The 16,264-nt window shown below is 37.5% G+C and overlaps 1 protein-coding gene across 1 annotated transcript in view; it reads left to right on the top strand.

Annotated features, from left to right (window-relative positions):
* The window catches only part of HSD17B11 (hydroxysteroid 17-beta dehydrogenase 11), a 33,675-nt gene that overhangs the window by 7,428 nt on the left and 9,983 nt on the right, over positions 1-16,264 (top strand). Inside the window, exons 2-5 of the mRNA XM_072810581.1 lie at positions 38-145; positions 3,936-4,067; positions 5,400-5,506; positions 12,596-12,733. Coding sequence (XP_072666682.1) covers positions 38-145; positions 3,936-4,067; positions 5,400-5,506; positions 12,596-12,733 — 485 coding nt within the window. The remainder of the gene's footprint in view (positions 1-37; positions 146-3,935; positions 4,068-5,399; positions 5,507-12,595; positions 12,734-16,264) is intronic.

The following is a 16,264-nucleotide window of genomic DNA, read 5'->3' as shown; positions in this document are numbered from 1 at the left end:
ATTTTGTCCTCTCTATCCTTTTTGTTGCCTTTCCTAGCATGGGATTGAGGACACAGCTGCTGAATGCAGGAGACTGGGTGCGAAGGTTCATGCCTTTGTAGTAGACTGCAGTAACCGAGAAGATATTTATAGCTCTGCAAAGAAGGTGAAATTTTGTGTTTGGTTACGTTTGCATCATGTTAAAGAAGATGTGGTCTATGTGTACAATGGAATATTCCTCAGCCATTAGAAATGACAAATACCCACCATTTGCTTTGACGTGGATGGAACTGGAGGGTATTATGCTGAGTGAAATAAGTCAATTGGAGAAGGACAAACATCATATGGTCTCATTCATTTGGGGAATATAAAAAATAGTGAAAGGGAATAAAGGGGAAAGGAGAAAAAAATGAGTGGGAAATATCAGAAAGGGAGACAGAACATGAGAGACTCCTAACTCTGGGAAACGAACAAGGGGTGGTGGAAAGGGAGGTGGGCGGGGGTGGGGGTGACTGGGTGACGGGCACTGAGGTGGGCACTTGATGGGATGAGCACTGGGGGTTATTCTATATTTTGGCAAATTGAACTCCAATTAAAAAAAGAAAGAAAGAAAGAAAGCCAAAAAAAAAAAAAAAAAGAGGATTGCATCATGTCAGAGCTGAGAGAGATTCTAGAGATCTCAGCATCATGATACAAACAAAATAGCAGAAGTTCTGCCCAAGGTTTTGCAGCCTTGGCAGATCCAGAATTAGAACGTATAATTGAGTTTCCCAGACTTCAGTGTGTTGTAGAATCGTCCACAGAGCTTGTTAAAAACAAACACCCCAGAGATACCTGGGTGGCTCAGTAGGTCAGGCATCTGCCTTTGGCTCAGATCATGACCCCAGGGTCCTGGGATTGAGTTCTGAAACCGGGATCCCTGCTCAGAAGAGAGCTTGCTTCTCCCTCTCCTTCTGTATTTTCTTCCTCTCCCTCTGTGCTCTCTGTCAAATAAATTAAATATTAAAAAAAAAGACACACCAGAGGTTTGCTTTCAGTGGATCAAGGACTAGGCCCAAGAATCAGCATATTTAGTACCCCACATACCCATGCCTCACCCATCTGCTTCTGCTACAAGTAAATTCTTGCATGATACTGCAAATCACTGACAGGGTCTTCAAAGCCCTCATCAAAGAACTGGATTAGGGAATTAGGATAAATTTAACTGTTTATCAGGTTTTGATCATAGATAGATTTATTTCTGTAAACCAGTATTTGTCTCTTCTATATACAACTAAGATGTGCTATGTATATATAATGAAGTTTCACTCCCAAAGCATTCATACATGTGCTTGTTAACTACATACTACAATAGTAAGAAAGTCAGTAGAATTACCTGGGAAAATTCCATGAAATACACATTCCTAGACCTCACCTTTGGATAATCTGAATCAGTATAGTATAAAGATTCTGATTCCACCAGCCTTGAGAACCTCCTTGGTTTAAGGGGATTTTAGATTTGAGGACATTTTTAACTTCTATTTTTGAATTTTAATCTTTTTTTAAGATTTTATTTATTTATTCATGAGAGACACACAGAGAGAGAGGCAGAGACATAGGCAGAGGGAGAAGCAGGCTCCCTGCAGGGAGCCTGATGCAGGACTCGATCCCAGGACCCCAGGATCATGCCCTGAACCAAAGGATCAACAACTGAGCCACCCAGGTGCCCCTGAATTGTAATCTTTTATCTCAAACTGATGCCTCTATTACTGGTGAGGCCTGAGATAAGTCAAATGAATAAGTCGAAATCGGGATGCCTGAGTGGCTCTGTTGGTTAAGACACTGACTTGATTTCAGCTCGAGTCATGATTTCAGGGTCATGAGATCGAGCCCTGCATGGGGCTCTGCACTGGGTGTGGAGCCTGCTTGGGATTCCCTCCCTCCCTCTCTCCCTCTGCCCCTCCCCTAGCCCCCTCACCCTGCCATGTCATGCCCCTACACACACACCCTGCTCTCTCCTTTTCTCTCTAAAAAAAAAAAAAAAAGACTAAGTAGAAATTATCCAGACTAGTGGTGGGAAATAGCTTTCCTACAAGGGGGTACAGTAGGAGCAAGGCCAGTAGACGAGAAACATCTGCATTTAATAGTAACTATTTTACTTAAATTAACTGTGAGAGATGTACATTCTTTCAGTTACTACTGCCTCTATCACTGCAAGTTAGCTAACGTCTCTGTGCATAAGTTTCCCCAATCATAAAAGGTACAGCAAGTACCTACCTCAGGGTTTTAAGAGGGATTAAATCTATTAATGATGTAAAGTTTTTAGATCAGCACACAATGATCATCTCTAGACTCATCTGGGAATAGGCTGTTCTGGAAAAGGTAATTTCAGTATTTGAACCTATTCTGTGTGTTTTAACCCAAGTATTTTTACTGAAATTGCGTGTGTGATGACAGGTGATTATCAGATATTTTGAAGTTACTGCAATGTGATTATTTTAGTAGCAGGACATTTTTATGTCACCTAACCATTTAAACTCACAGCTTGCTTTCATTACTGAGAAATGTGCAAAGCAGACATTCATACTGTGTAGAGATAAGAGGCAATGATATGGGGAGCTCAAGGATGGAGGAAGGGACAAGTGTGTCTGGGCAAATTATATTTTAAGTCATCCTACTTCAGAGGCATTACAGCAGCTTCATCACTTCAACCACACACACTGTCCAGTTTTTCTCTATATCTTAGGGGCATTATTCCAAATGACAGTTTTAATATGGTGCTAGAGAAATGGATATAGGTACAAATAGTGTTGATGAAGAACCAAATATCTTGGCTTGACTCTTTAATAATTTAAATACAACCTGATGAAATTCAGGTTGTATTTCTGGCTGGAACAAGCTTCCAGCAATTGGCACACCAAGGCCCTAAGGGGTCGCTAATGGGTATTCCACCCCCTGGCTTCCTTTCTGTTTGAGGTTTTGAGGCTTGTCTTAGGCTCTGGGGTGAGAAGATCTGGAAGAGTCTCAGCTCCATGTGACCTTTAATAGCCATGTGATCTGGTGCAAGAAATAGCCATTCTGTTTTTCATGTTCCTCATCTCTAAAATGAGCATACCAAAAGTTGTCAGCTCATGGAATTATTGTGAGAATTAAATGAGATAAATAATGGAATCATACAAAATGCATAGCACAATGAAAGCCTTTAACAGGCTATTTGCCACCTCCCCCTCAGTCCCCAGCACACTGCAGCACTATCTAAATATGATAACTCTTAACAGAAGTTAGCTTTTATTTGGAACACAATGTATAACAGAATTCATTGTAACTCTAGGATCCATCCACCAAGAAGCTTAGTTACTCAAAGAACCATAAAAATATCAGATAAGATATGCTGGTGTTGCCAGCCCTTAGGCCAACTTCCACCTAAGGAAGAGAGCTTGGTGAGCAACAGGAAGGAGTGACTACAAAAATAAATAGAAGATGTGACCAGCTTAATGGTATAATCAGTTTTACATAGTTCCCCATATAGTCCCTGCATTTGCCAATTAATTAAAAAAATTATTTTTTGCTTACCTTTTGGAGTAATATTTAAAAAAATAAATGCTAGGGTGTTTTCATTTGTTTTGTTTTGTTTTTTGTTTTTGTTTGCCCCTGGTTATGGTTTTATTGTTTGTTTGTTTGTTTTGTTTGGCTTGGTTATGTTTTTATTAGCCAAACACCTCTCAGGTATAATCAATAGAGCAAAGTCAAGAGACTAAATTGCAAAAGAAAATTTCTACCTACCAGACTCACAGGTAGTGCTGTTTTGAAATTAAGTAGCTAAGATTAAAAGGTTCTTTTTTCCATGTTGGCACATAGATTACAAAACTACTTTTTTCCCATATCTAATAGAGGAACACATAGCTCTTTAATCATTCTTGAATGCAAACCTTCCTTCATAACTCTTAATGATGCAGGTATTTGTCTTATTTTTAAAGGTGAAGGCAGAAGTTGGAGATGTTAGTATTTTAGTAAATAATGCTGGTGTAGTCTACACATCGGATTTGTTTGCAACACAAGACCCTCAGATTGAAAAGACTTTTGAAGTTAATGTACTTGCACATTTCTGGGTAGGTATGACTTCTTTTATGAAAACATTCCCTTTTGTGAAACCCAAAGACTATGTTTAAAATGGAGATTTCAGCACATGTAAAGATGCATCAAATTAATACTGAAGTTTTATCCAGGTATGAAGGATAACATACAAAGAGATCATTTTTCAGGGTGACTGGCTCACTTAGAAGAGCATGACACTCTTAACCTTGGGGTTGTGAGTTTGAGCCCCATGTTGGGTGTAGAGATTACTAAAAAAATAAGTAGACTTTTAAAAAAACAAAGGCCATTTCTCATGACCAAATCCCAAACAACCATTCTTCCTCCTCCCCTAAAAATATTAATAATAATAATAATAAACTTCAGGTATTATATATGTTTTAATTTTATACTAGATTCTCTCATCTATGTGATCTTGTTCATGAAGGAGGGGATTAGGGGTCATCTGAGCCCTCTTGTGTGGATCTGTTAAGATGATCCCAGTTTCCTTTGCGTGAGTCTCAGGCCTTGAGTGTTTTCTGGCCTTAAACTTGCAAACTTTATTATAAACCTCACATTCAAGGTCTATAGATAGATATTGACAGAAAGAGAGAGAGAGAGTATCTGAAGAGGCTAAGAACTGCCCAAATAGCCAGTTCCTGAAAGGGTCCCTCAAAGCTTTCTTGGATGTAAGTTTGGGATACACAATCTCTAAAGAATATTGCAATTGGAGAAAATGCAGCGTTGTATTATGTCAATATTCCCAAGTTATTGACACCTGTTTTTGTATCTTTATAACTTCGTATCCTTACAACTGAATTTACCTGTCTTTCTATGTTTATTAGTATGTAGGGCATTGTCTTAATGTTTTTGAATCCCCATCACATAGTAGGTGCTCAATATTTATCACATGAATTGTTCTGTGACTACTGGAAGATTGCTGTTCATTTCAGTATTTTGATGCATGACCAAACTATTTTCTAACAATTTAACATTACATACAAATTCTTTTGATAACTCTAGATTATTATATTTATTCAATATATGAAATGATAGAAAACATCAATGACAAAATGAGGGAGAATTAGGGAATAGTAGAAGTTCGCAATTTAAATGAAATGGAGTCTCAAAGTTTTCGGTATACATTGCTTTGCTTAGCTTTTCCAATCTAGGCATCCTATCCAGTTGCCTTATGTTACCACATTTGGCAATTAATCTAGGTTTTTTCCCTTCATTCTAGGAAAAATATTAACAAAATATAGTTTGTTTAGAAATATTCCCAATGGAAAAAAAAAAAAGAAATATTCCCAATGGGTCTGCAAACCAGAAATAACAATATGTCTTTTCCTCTTAATAAATACTATTTCTAGACTACAAAAGCATTTCTTCCAGTGATGATGAAGAATAATCATGGCCATATTGTCACTGTGGCTTCAGCAGCTGGGCATACTGGGGTCCCCTTCTTACTTGCGTATTGGTAAGTGAGCATGTGTTTCCTTAATTTGTTCCTGTGCTTAACTTGTATGATTTCTTACCCTGTCTAATGAAAACTACTGTTAATAATGATAAACTTGAAGTTGCTGCAATAGTCAGAAAGTTGCACAAAAGTCTCTTGTTCAACAGCATTATCAACCATTAATCCCCTCCAAGGCTGACCATTCTAGAAGTGGCTGCAGGCAAATTATCCAATTAGAAGCTAAATGTCTTGAAGCATTTCTCATCGCTTTTAGCAGCAAGAAATTATAAAACAAGAGTAATATTTTTGTATCATTAATGAAAGTTAATATTAGTAATTTTTAATAAAGTAATTTTGTGGAAATAAAACAGTATAAAGAAAAAAAAACAAAAACAGTATAAAGAGAAAGTATAATCTGAGATTCTAAATATTAAAAGCATCCAAACAATGGCATTGTTTTTAAAAAATATAATAGTAATCCATTTAAAATCCCATGCCATTGTAATAACTGAAGAGCTTACTATATCAAGCAGGGCACAATAATGGTGTGCTCCACTGTATACTGTAAAGAATTGATCAGTGAGGCCACCATACCCCAGGTGACCCTACCGGTTGCACACACCCCAACAGTGCTTGGCCATTTTTATATTTTAGCAAATAATAACTCTTAAAATGTTGAATTACTGTGCAAATAATATATAGTGTGCAAATAAATATACATACAGATTGCTCAAATTTGTTTTCTACTATCCTGCTTTTTTGGAATGAAGTATCTAAATTCTAGAAACAGCAGATATAGTTGTATGCATATAAATATATAAACATAGGCATGGATGGGTATCTTGTTTCTATATAATATATACATACATATATATACATATATATGTGTGTGTATATAAAAGGTCTATATTTTGCATTTTACAAGTTTGCAAGGGCATATACCAAGCCATTTTCCTCTAACCACATCTGGAGAGTGGTTATTCTTTGGTAATGATAAGTTTATTTTGTTCCTTTTATTCATCTGTATTTTCTCTCTTAATATATATTTGTCTTCTAATAGTTTTTAAAAATCAACATATATTTGGATTGAGGTTTCTTCTAAAAGACGAAATGACTGCTGATGCAGTCACAGAATAGACCTCTGGTCCAGAGCCAGTATAAATTAGATGATTGTCCCCTGGCCATCAGAAGCTGATACAATTTGGCATTCCTTGCCTTGATGAACCATAGCTACAGGTATTGCTGCTCAGCTACTATATGACGTCCTGATCCCCTGCCACATTCTTGGTCTCTGAGCATCGAGATAACCCAAGAGAAGCTAAGTCCAACAGAGCTGTGAACTTCCTCCTCCTCTTTGCCATAGTAAATAACTGTAGCTCTTTTGATTCTACTCCACTGAATGGTCAGCAGTGAAAACCAAGAGAGAACGTGTTTTGTGTGAGAAACAAATTTATTTTGGTTACTCCTGATAGTGCTTTCAGCAGAAGTAAAAGCTCTCACTGAGTATTGTCAAAGCACAAATGACACACACAGTAGTGCAGATTGCAGACAACACAATTCTAGGCAGCACTGTTCATATTTAGGTCCCTTTAAACTTGAAGGATTTTCCAGGAGATGGCAGTAAAGTAGCTTGAGAAGAGGAGTAGGTTTTTCGTCTTCGCACAAAGGCACCCTCTGGGCTGAAACCACACAAATGGTTTGTATACTTCTGGCTTTGGGACAGAACGGCTGCTTGCTTGCCCCTGCAGGACTCGTCTTTGGATCCTCAGCTGCAAATGACGTGAGCTGCTGCAGTCTGTGATCCTTAGTGACCATACCTGTCTTTGATTCAGTTGACTCTGTTTTTTGCTCAGCCTCTGATCAATTATAGAACTTTCACAGAGACTTCTTCAAACACAGAGCAGTGTGTTTATCATCGGTGTTTGTTATTAACAATTGGGTAATACAACAGAGACACTGCCCTTTAAAACATAAACTTTTCTATTGAAGTATGGCATAACTTTATAAAAGTGCAGAAATCATAAATGTACAGCTCAATGAATTACTATAGAGTGAACACATCTATTTAACCACCATGCAAGTAAAAAAAAATAGAACAAGACCTTAGGAGCAACTTTTTGAACAATTCCCAACCAGTAATCCCTCTTTGCTTCTCAAAGGTAAACTCTGTAATTCACTTGCAACACCACAGAATAATTTTGCCTGATTTTGATCTTTAGATAAATGGAGTCACACTATGTTTGTGAGGTGTATCCTTGTTGTTGGTAGCTACGGCTCCATCATTGTCTTGCAGGCATTGTGTTGCGTGATATGACTAGACAGACAACTATTTATCCGTAATACCATTTACAAACATTTGGGTTGCTTTCAGGAAGAAACCATTATGAATCATATTGTTATGAATCTTGACTCAATAATTAACTTTATGTGACCTTTGACAAGTTCCTCAATTCCTCTATGCTTTATTTTCTTCACCCATAAAAGAGATTAATCATAGCAACTAACTCAATCACCAGGATGCTGTAAAGTTTAAATCATATAATGTAATGCACTTAGTATAGAATCTGGAGTCCTATAAGTATTCAATAACAGGAGGGTACCTGTTAGTGTTACATTCCAATTCTACTTCCCTGTAATCACACAGAATAGCAAGGTACTCCCTCTCATTTTAGTTTCCAGAATGCTTTGCCTCAGTGGAACTAACCCTATATGCTCTGGCTCCTGAAGGTTGAAATGAAATGAGAGGTGATCTGGAATTACCTGGGTTTTTTTCCCTGTAATCCAACTGTTAGCTGTCATTATCCTGAGTTGCTACAGCCATAGCAAAAGAATTTGTTACAGATCCAATCACCTCTATTGGAGAAAAATGTTTCTATTTATTTTGGAGTTACATTTCAACAGTTTTAAATGATTAATATGAAAAGTCCAAGATAAAAAAAACAGGGTTCACCATGAGAGATGTTCACCTTTTAATTCTATTCTAAAATGTTTTTTTGCTGCTTGCTAAGTATTTTGTCCAAAAGTGTCTTGATTTTAAAACGAAAATGTGGGCAGCCCTGGTGGCGCAGCAGTTTAGCACTGCCTGCAGCCCGGGGCATGATCCTGGAGACCCTGGGTCGAGTCCCACATCAGACTCTCTGTATGATGCCTGCTTCTCCCTCTGCCTGTGTCTCTGCCTCTCTCTCTGTCTCTATGAATAAATAAATAAAATCTTTAAAAAAAAACACGAAAATGTTTAAAAGTACCACGAAACTCTGGCTAATATCTCTTGTCAACTTAAAGAGCCAATTTATATGTATGAAAGTCACCAGTATGGGAAGACATGGCAAAATCAAGTCCTGATCTTTATTAGCTTATAATGAAATGTTATTTAAAAGGATGATTGGAAAAAGAAATATTAATTCATATTATTAATAATAAGAAATTTGATGTAATGTTACAAAGTGCAGAAAAAATCCACTCACTTTTAGCTTTCATATATATATAAACAACTGCACCCTGAAGTTCAAAAATACGGAGTTCTTTTAATACACTTAATATCATTAACTCTAAGCTTTAATATATTTGTGCACTTTTGGTTCATTTAAGGAAAATCAGAAAATACAGTTTAGTAAAAGAAAACAAATGTACTGATAATCTTACCATGTAGAAATAACCATGGTTAAAAATTATTATCATTTTAGGACATTTTAAATACAGGTAGACAGTCAAGCATTGAAAGAAATCTGCCTACATAATCTTGGCTTTTTAAAATTTTAAATGAACATTTTGCACATTAATATATACATATGTGCAATATCATTTTCATTTTTTGCATGATATCCTGCTGCACATATGTGCCACTGTTTTGCAATTTATCCACTATTTTTGTGCAGTTTATTGCCAGGACTCTTTCAGTTGCAAAGAACACAAAACTTAAATGGCCTTGGACCAAAAGAGGAATTTTTTAGCTCTGTAGTTAAAAGTCTCAGGCAGGCTCTCCTCTATCTGTCGGTAGCAGCTCCAGAGTAATAGCCTCTCAATATCCAGCAGGTGGAGGAAAAGCCATGATTTCCCAGTTAATGTCTTTCAAACACTCTAGTTCCAGAGTTTACTCTAACTAGATGGTCCAACTACTGTATGGGGAGGCAGAGAGGGGTGCTACCTGGCAAAATCAGAGTGATGTCACCAGAATAAGGAAATCAGAATGCCGGTGGGCAAAAACAACAGCTATCCATGCCAGACATTTAAAATTGTTGCCTGGGTGGCTCAGCAGTTGAGCACCTCACGTTGGCCCAGGGCATGATCCTGGAGTCCTGAGATCAAGTCCCATATCGGGTTCTCTCCATGGAGCCTGCTTCTCTCTCTGCCTATGTCTCTGCCTCTGTGTGTGTGTGTCTCTCATGAATTAAATAAGTAAATAAGTAAATAAGTAAATAAATAAAAAAATAAATAAAATTGTTTCCGACCATTGGCCTTCATGAACTATATATCCCAGAGACTAACTTGAATATAAATCTTTAGAAACAAGATTGGTTATTTCCTTTGGATAAATATTTATAAGAGCAATTACTGGATCTAAAAGCATGGCATATTTTTAATGAATTTGATACCTTTTGCCAAATTGCCTTCCAGATAAGGCTGCCAATTAACTTGTGCTTTGGAAAGGAGAAAGCTATGGAAATTCTTTCTCATCTTTTTTCTTAAGCTTAGCATATATTGAAGGCTTAAAGAAAAGATTCCTAGTTCAATGATATAAAATGAAAATATTCTGTATGTTGATAAACAAATAATTTCCTCAGATTCTCACCATTATTGGTAGGCAAAAACTCCCATCTTGTTTTAGTTTGTATTTATTTTATTCCTGAAATAAAACATTTTTATATGCATAGATCCATTGGTATATTTATATTGTGAATTTTCTGCTAATGTCCTTTAACCATTTATCCATTAGAGGATTGTCTTATTCATTAATAAAAGTTGCCGTATATTAACCCTTACCCATGTCTTATATGTTGCAACTGCTTTACCAGTTTGTCATTTGCCTTTCAACTTGATTGTGAGCTAATGAAGTTTAGACTATATCATATAGAGGCCTGGTTTATTGCGCCAATTTAAAGCCTGATTCTCCCACTTTGTCTCGTGTCTTTGGGCAAGTCCTATAACCCTGTTGGGGGAGGTCCTTCAGAGGACATGACCCGTAAGCTGAACCTAGGCAATCAGAGGCTCCCCCCGCACCTCACCCTGTCCTTGGAACATGGTATCCTATTGCCTTCCCCATTCCCAAAAGCTGCCCCAAGGACACAGCCTTGAGATAGAAAGGTGATGTCAATACTATCTGGATGGTATATATGACTAAACCCAATTAAGGCCTCTTGTAAACTTATAAGATTCTGGCAGGTGGGTGAGGAAATCTACTCCCCTTGCGGCTGTGCTAGAAGAGCCTCCCAGGTTCCCTCGCTTGTTACACCTGCCATCCACCAATCTGTAGTGGCCTTTTCTTTCTTCAGCCTCTCCTTGCTCTCCATGTACAGCAGGGAGCAGTTTCAGATTATACCCAAGAAGCTCCCAAGGGGATTGTAAACCAACAACTCCCTCAGTGCCTCCATTTCCTTTTTGGTAAATGAGGATCATGGTAATACCTATTTCAAAGAGTCGTTGTGAGGATTAAATGCAATAATACATCTGAATAATGGAGGACAGTGTCTGACATATAGTGATCAATTTTACATGTGATTATTTTTGTGTCATTTTTCAAGGTAAGATTTACGTTTTACCTAAGAAAATCTAGAAATCTATCTTTTAAGCCTTCAGGATATGTCTAAGCTTTAAAAAAAAATTTGAGAGAAAACTTTGCACATATTTGTATTTTCCAAAGCACAGGTTAATTGGCACAAATTTACAACTACTTTGTATAATTGCTAATAAATACAGACTTATAGAAAAATAATCCAGTAATTGCCCTGAACTGCACAATTAAAAATGGTAAAAATGGCATATTTTATTATATATATTTTCACACAATTTTCTAAGATGAATAATGTAATACTCCAAAAACCATAGAATTGTACACTTCAAATGGGTGAATTATGATACATGAATTTATTTCTCTATAAAGCTAGGTTTTTTTTAAAAAAAAAACTAATTAGAAAAGAAATATCTGCTTAGAATATGATTAATTTTCCTTCTCTTGCCAAATGAAGGAGCTATGACAATAAGAATTGCTTTGCCTTTCGATTCTTTGATTTGACAAATGTTTATTGAGCAGCTGTTATACGCCAAGCACTATGCTAGGCCCTGGGGATTTATTGGAAACCAAAATAGTCATGAAACTTATAGTAAAAGTATGAGGGACAGATGTTAAAAAAAGTTCATCCAAATAAATATTTAATCACAAATCCTAAACAGGCTATTTTGAAAAACCGAAGGTTACTATATATTGGGAAAATAATTTAGACTAGGAGTAAGGGAAGGCCTCTTTGAGGAAGTGAAACAGACTTAAAGGAAAAAATAGGACTTGCCCAAGAGAATTTCCCTGGATATATTAAATAATTAACAGGCTATAGTGATATTAAATCTTATGGAAGCAGCATCAACAAAAGCAAACACTTTACCAATTTTCCTGGCAAGACCTTTGAACCTACTCAGTTCTCATTCCAGTAAGTGACGCTGGGATGCAGTAAGCGACCCGTGCCCAGGCTTCCTAGACTTTAAAGACTGAGTTACTGGTTTATCTTTGCGAGAGAGATCAAACGCGCTTGCGCAGAAACAGGGGTGGGAGCAGCAGGGAGCAGACGAGAGAGGAAGTAAGAGAATCCCAATCGGGCTCCCCGCTGAGTGTAGACCCTGAGATCATGATCTGAGCTGAAATCAAGAGAAATCAAGACTCTTAACCCACCGAGACACCCAGGGGCCCTGCTTCCGTAGACTTTAATGTCTATAAATTTATCTAAGTAAATTTACCTATCTGCACATACTGACTCAGTAGGTCTGGGCTAGAACTTGAGACTCAGCTCATGGCAATGAGGCTTGGCACAGGACCACACTTAACTAGGGAAAACAGGCATCTGAATTAAGCAGATACAGCAACTTTCTTGAATTATTTTGTGACCTCTCTCTGTTTATTTTCAGTTCAAGCAAATTTGCTGCTGTTGGATTTCATAAAGCTTTGACTGAAGAACTGGCTGCCTTAGAAAGAACTGGAGTCAAAACAACATGTCTCTGCCCTAATTTCATAAACACTGGCTTCATCAAAAACGCAAGTACTGCGTAAGTTGAGACAGAAACGAGGACAAAAGGATTGGTGATTAGTGTGAATATCAACCATTCTGTGCAGTTTCTTAAATATTTTAATCCTTAGAACACCTGATATTCGATGCCCTTAGCTCATCTCAATTTCAGCTCTTGTAGATTGTGGGAAAACAGGTGGAGAGACAAGTGAGGGAGAGAATGTACATAAATATAAATACGAGTTAACTCAGGTGAACTTGCTAATCCTCCTTTTTTTTTTATTTTCCCAAGCAATGTTTCTCTGACTTAAATATACATACATTTCACCAGGAGTGCTTGGGAACCGTGTAGGGGTCCCATCCCCAGATATGTTGGTTGCTTGGGTTTGTCTGGGATAGGGTAGTGGTGGGGAAAGGGCCTTAAGACTCTAGTTAGCAGGTATCATTGGCAATTCTGATACAGATAACCCAGGACCACAGTGTAAAAAACATTTTTGCTTGGTTATCTAGAGATTATCCTCTAAAATGAGTACCAACCAGTCTTCACTCGGTTAAAAAATAAAACTATAGGGGTGCTTGGGTGGCTCCATCAGTTAAGCATCCAACTCTTGAATTCAGATCAGGTCATGATCTCAGGGTCATGGGATTGAGCCCCACATAAGGCTCTGAGCTGGGTAGGGAGCCTGCTTGGGATTCTCTCTCTCCCTCTCCGTCTGCCCCTCCCATCACCCCCTCTCCCTCTCTAGAACTAAATTAATTAATTAAATAAAACTCTAAAGGATCAATTCTGAGGTTAAATTTTAATGTTTTTCCCCTTTGGGAATAGTTTTAATGTCTTCATAAGCATGATGCATACTTTTTAAAAATTCCAACATACAGAAAAATACAAATAAATAAGAAAGGTTTTTTTTTTAATTTCCTTGAAACCTATGCAGTGCAGATTACTCTTAACATTTTGATGAACATCCTTCTAGACATCTTTCTATGTACTGCTTAAATATCTGAATTTTATGCAACTGGCATATATTACACATGGGATTCTGGAAGCTGTAAGTAAAGTACTTATTTCCCTCAGCATTGTGTCATGGACATCATTTCCTGTCAGTAAATACAGAGTTTTATCATAGGTTGTATTGATTACTTAGTCTGAACAGTTGTGCCTACTAGAGATTTTTACCATAGCACAGCTATAATGAACATCCTAGTGCACACACACTTTCACATTTTGGTACCATCTCCTTCAGGTAGATTTTATTTTACTTTATTTTTTTTAAGATTTTATTTATTTATTTGAGAGAGAGAGCACAAGTGAGGGGAGGGGCAGAGAGAGAAGCAGACTCCCCACTGAGCAAGGAGCCCAATGCCTGGGGCTCAATCCCAGGACCCTGGGATCATGACATGAGCAGAAGGTGGATGCTTAGCTGACTGAGCCACCAGGTGCCCCTCCTTCAGGTGGGTTTTAGAAGAGGGGTTACTGGGTCAAAGTGTATGCAAATTTTAAATATTTGTACATACTACCAAAGTACCCCAGAAGTGTTCTGCCAATCTGCACTCATGGCCACCAGTGTAGGAAGAGCACCTCCACTTCCCCACCAATCTGCCTTCTGCAGATTTTATGCCTTTTGCCTACGTGAAGGATTGTCTTTGTTTTCTGATGACTTAGTAGCTAGACTAAAGTGTTTTCCTAAGTTTTTTGATAGTTTGACTTCTTTTGTGAATTGCCTGTTACATGGCTTCTGCTCACCTTTTCTACTGAGCCATCAAGTTTCAAAGTTGGTACCTATGAGTTCATTGTACATTCAAATACCCTTTCATATGCCATTGATGTTGCATATATATATTGTCCCCAGGTTGCTATTTGCCTTTAAACTTATTTTTACTTATTTTTACATTAAAATTTCTCAGTTTTTTTTCCTTCCTGGCCTTTCGTTTCTCCCAGGTGTTTATAAAGGTCTTTTTCACTCCAAGCATATGAGGATATCCATCTATATTTTTCTAATACTTTTATGGTTGCATTTTCACATCTAGACCTTTGCTCCACCCAAATTTACTTTAAGAAATAAGATCAGGGTGTTGCTTGTTTTTCCCAAATAGTTAATAAGTTATTTTGCATTATTTATTAAATAACACATTATTTCCTTCACTGCTTTGAAATGTCATCTTTACAATAAATCTGGATAGATACGTGGGTCTACTTTTGGATGATCTCTTGCCCTGATAGGATTCAGTCTTTTAGTTTTATTCTACGTACTCAAATTTTCTCCCTATTTTCCCCAATTCATCTGCCTTTGGTGAAAATATATTCGAAATTAATGAAGGATATCCAATGTGACACTCTGGGAAAATAGAAGGTTCTATTTAATACACCTTAATCTAGATATGTCTGCCCATAGGTAGATAGAGTAGAAGGTCGACATCAGCTGGAAATTTGGTGACTGTGCAAAGATCTCAAGCTCCCCGAAGAATCTATCAAATTGTCGAAGAGCCTATTTTTTTAAATTTATCTACTTATTTTGGAGAGACAGAGTGCACAGGGAGAAGGAGGCAGAGGGAGAAGGAGAGAGAACCCCAAGCAGACTCTAGGCTGAGTGCAGAGCCTAGCATGGGGCTTGATCCCACAACCCTGAGAGCACAACCCGAGCCAAAACCAAGAGTTGGATGCCCAACTAACTGTACCACCCAGGCACACCATGAGCCTATTTTTAAGATACGATTTTGTTAGAAAACAAAAGTGAACATATTTACTTCAGAAGGTTAGTGTTTTGATTAATCTGTATTAGTCGAGAAAACCCTAATTGGGCCCTAAAGAGAGAACACAAAGGATGAATTAATTTGGGGGCCTGAGGAGTAGAAAGATGAAAAAAACCTCAATAACCTGTTAAATACTCTATGATCTCACTTATGTGTGGAATCTAAAAAATCTGGATTCATAGAAACACAGAGTAGAATGGTAGTTACCAGAGGCAGCAGGTGGGAGAATTGAGGAGATAATTGTTTCAGGGCAAAACCTGCAAGTGGTAACTCCTGGAGATCTAATATGCAACAGAGTGATTGTAGACAGCAATACTGTATTATAAACATCAAAGTTGGTAAGAGGCTAGATCTTAATTGTTCCCATCACACACACACACACACACCACACACACAATCATGTGATACGATAGAGATGTTAGCCAATTCCACCATGGTAATCATATTGCAATATATAAATGTATCAAATCAACACACCATATATATTAAGCTTACATGTGATATGTGATGAGTCAGTTATATCTCAATAAAAATAATTTTTTTTAAAAAGTCCATTACAATTAAAAGGAAGTGTCAAAGTAAGAGGTGAGTTCCATCTCAAGGATAAGATTTGCCAACTTCCTCCATTATTTTCTTTTTTTGTTTTAAAATTTTTATTTATTTATTCATGAGAGACACACAGAGAGAGGCAGAGACATAGGCAGAGGGAGAAGCAGGCTCCCTGCGGGGAGCCTGATGCAGGACTCAATCCCAAGGCCCTGGGATCACACCCTGAGCCAGAGGCAGATGCTCAAGCACTGAACCACCCAGATGCCCCTCC

This window comes from Canis lupus, chromosome 33, assembly GCF_048164855.1.
Source record: "Canis lupus baileyi chromosome 33, mCanLup2.hap1, whole genome shotgun sequence".
In the NCBI taxonomy this organism is placed as follows: Eukaryota; Metazoa; Chordata; class Mammalia; order Carnivora; family Canidae; genus Canis; species Canis lupus.
This window is presented reverse-complemented; position numbering and strand designations above follow the sequence as displayed.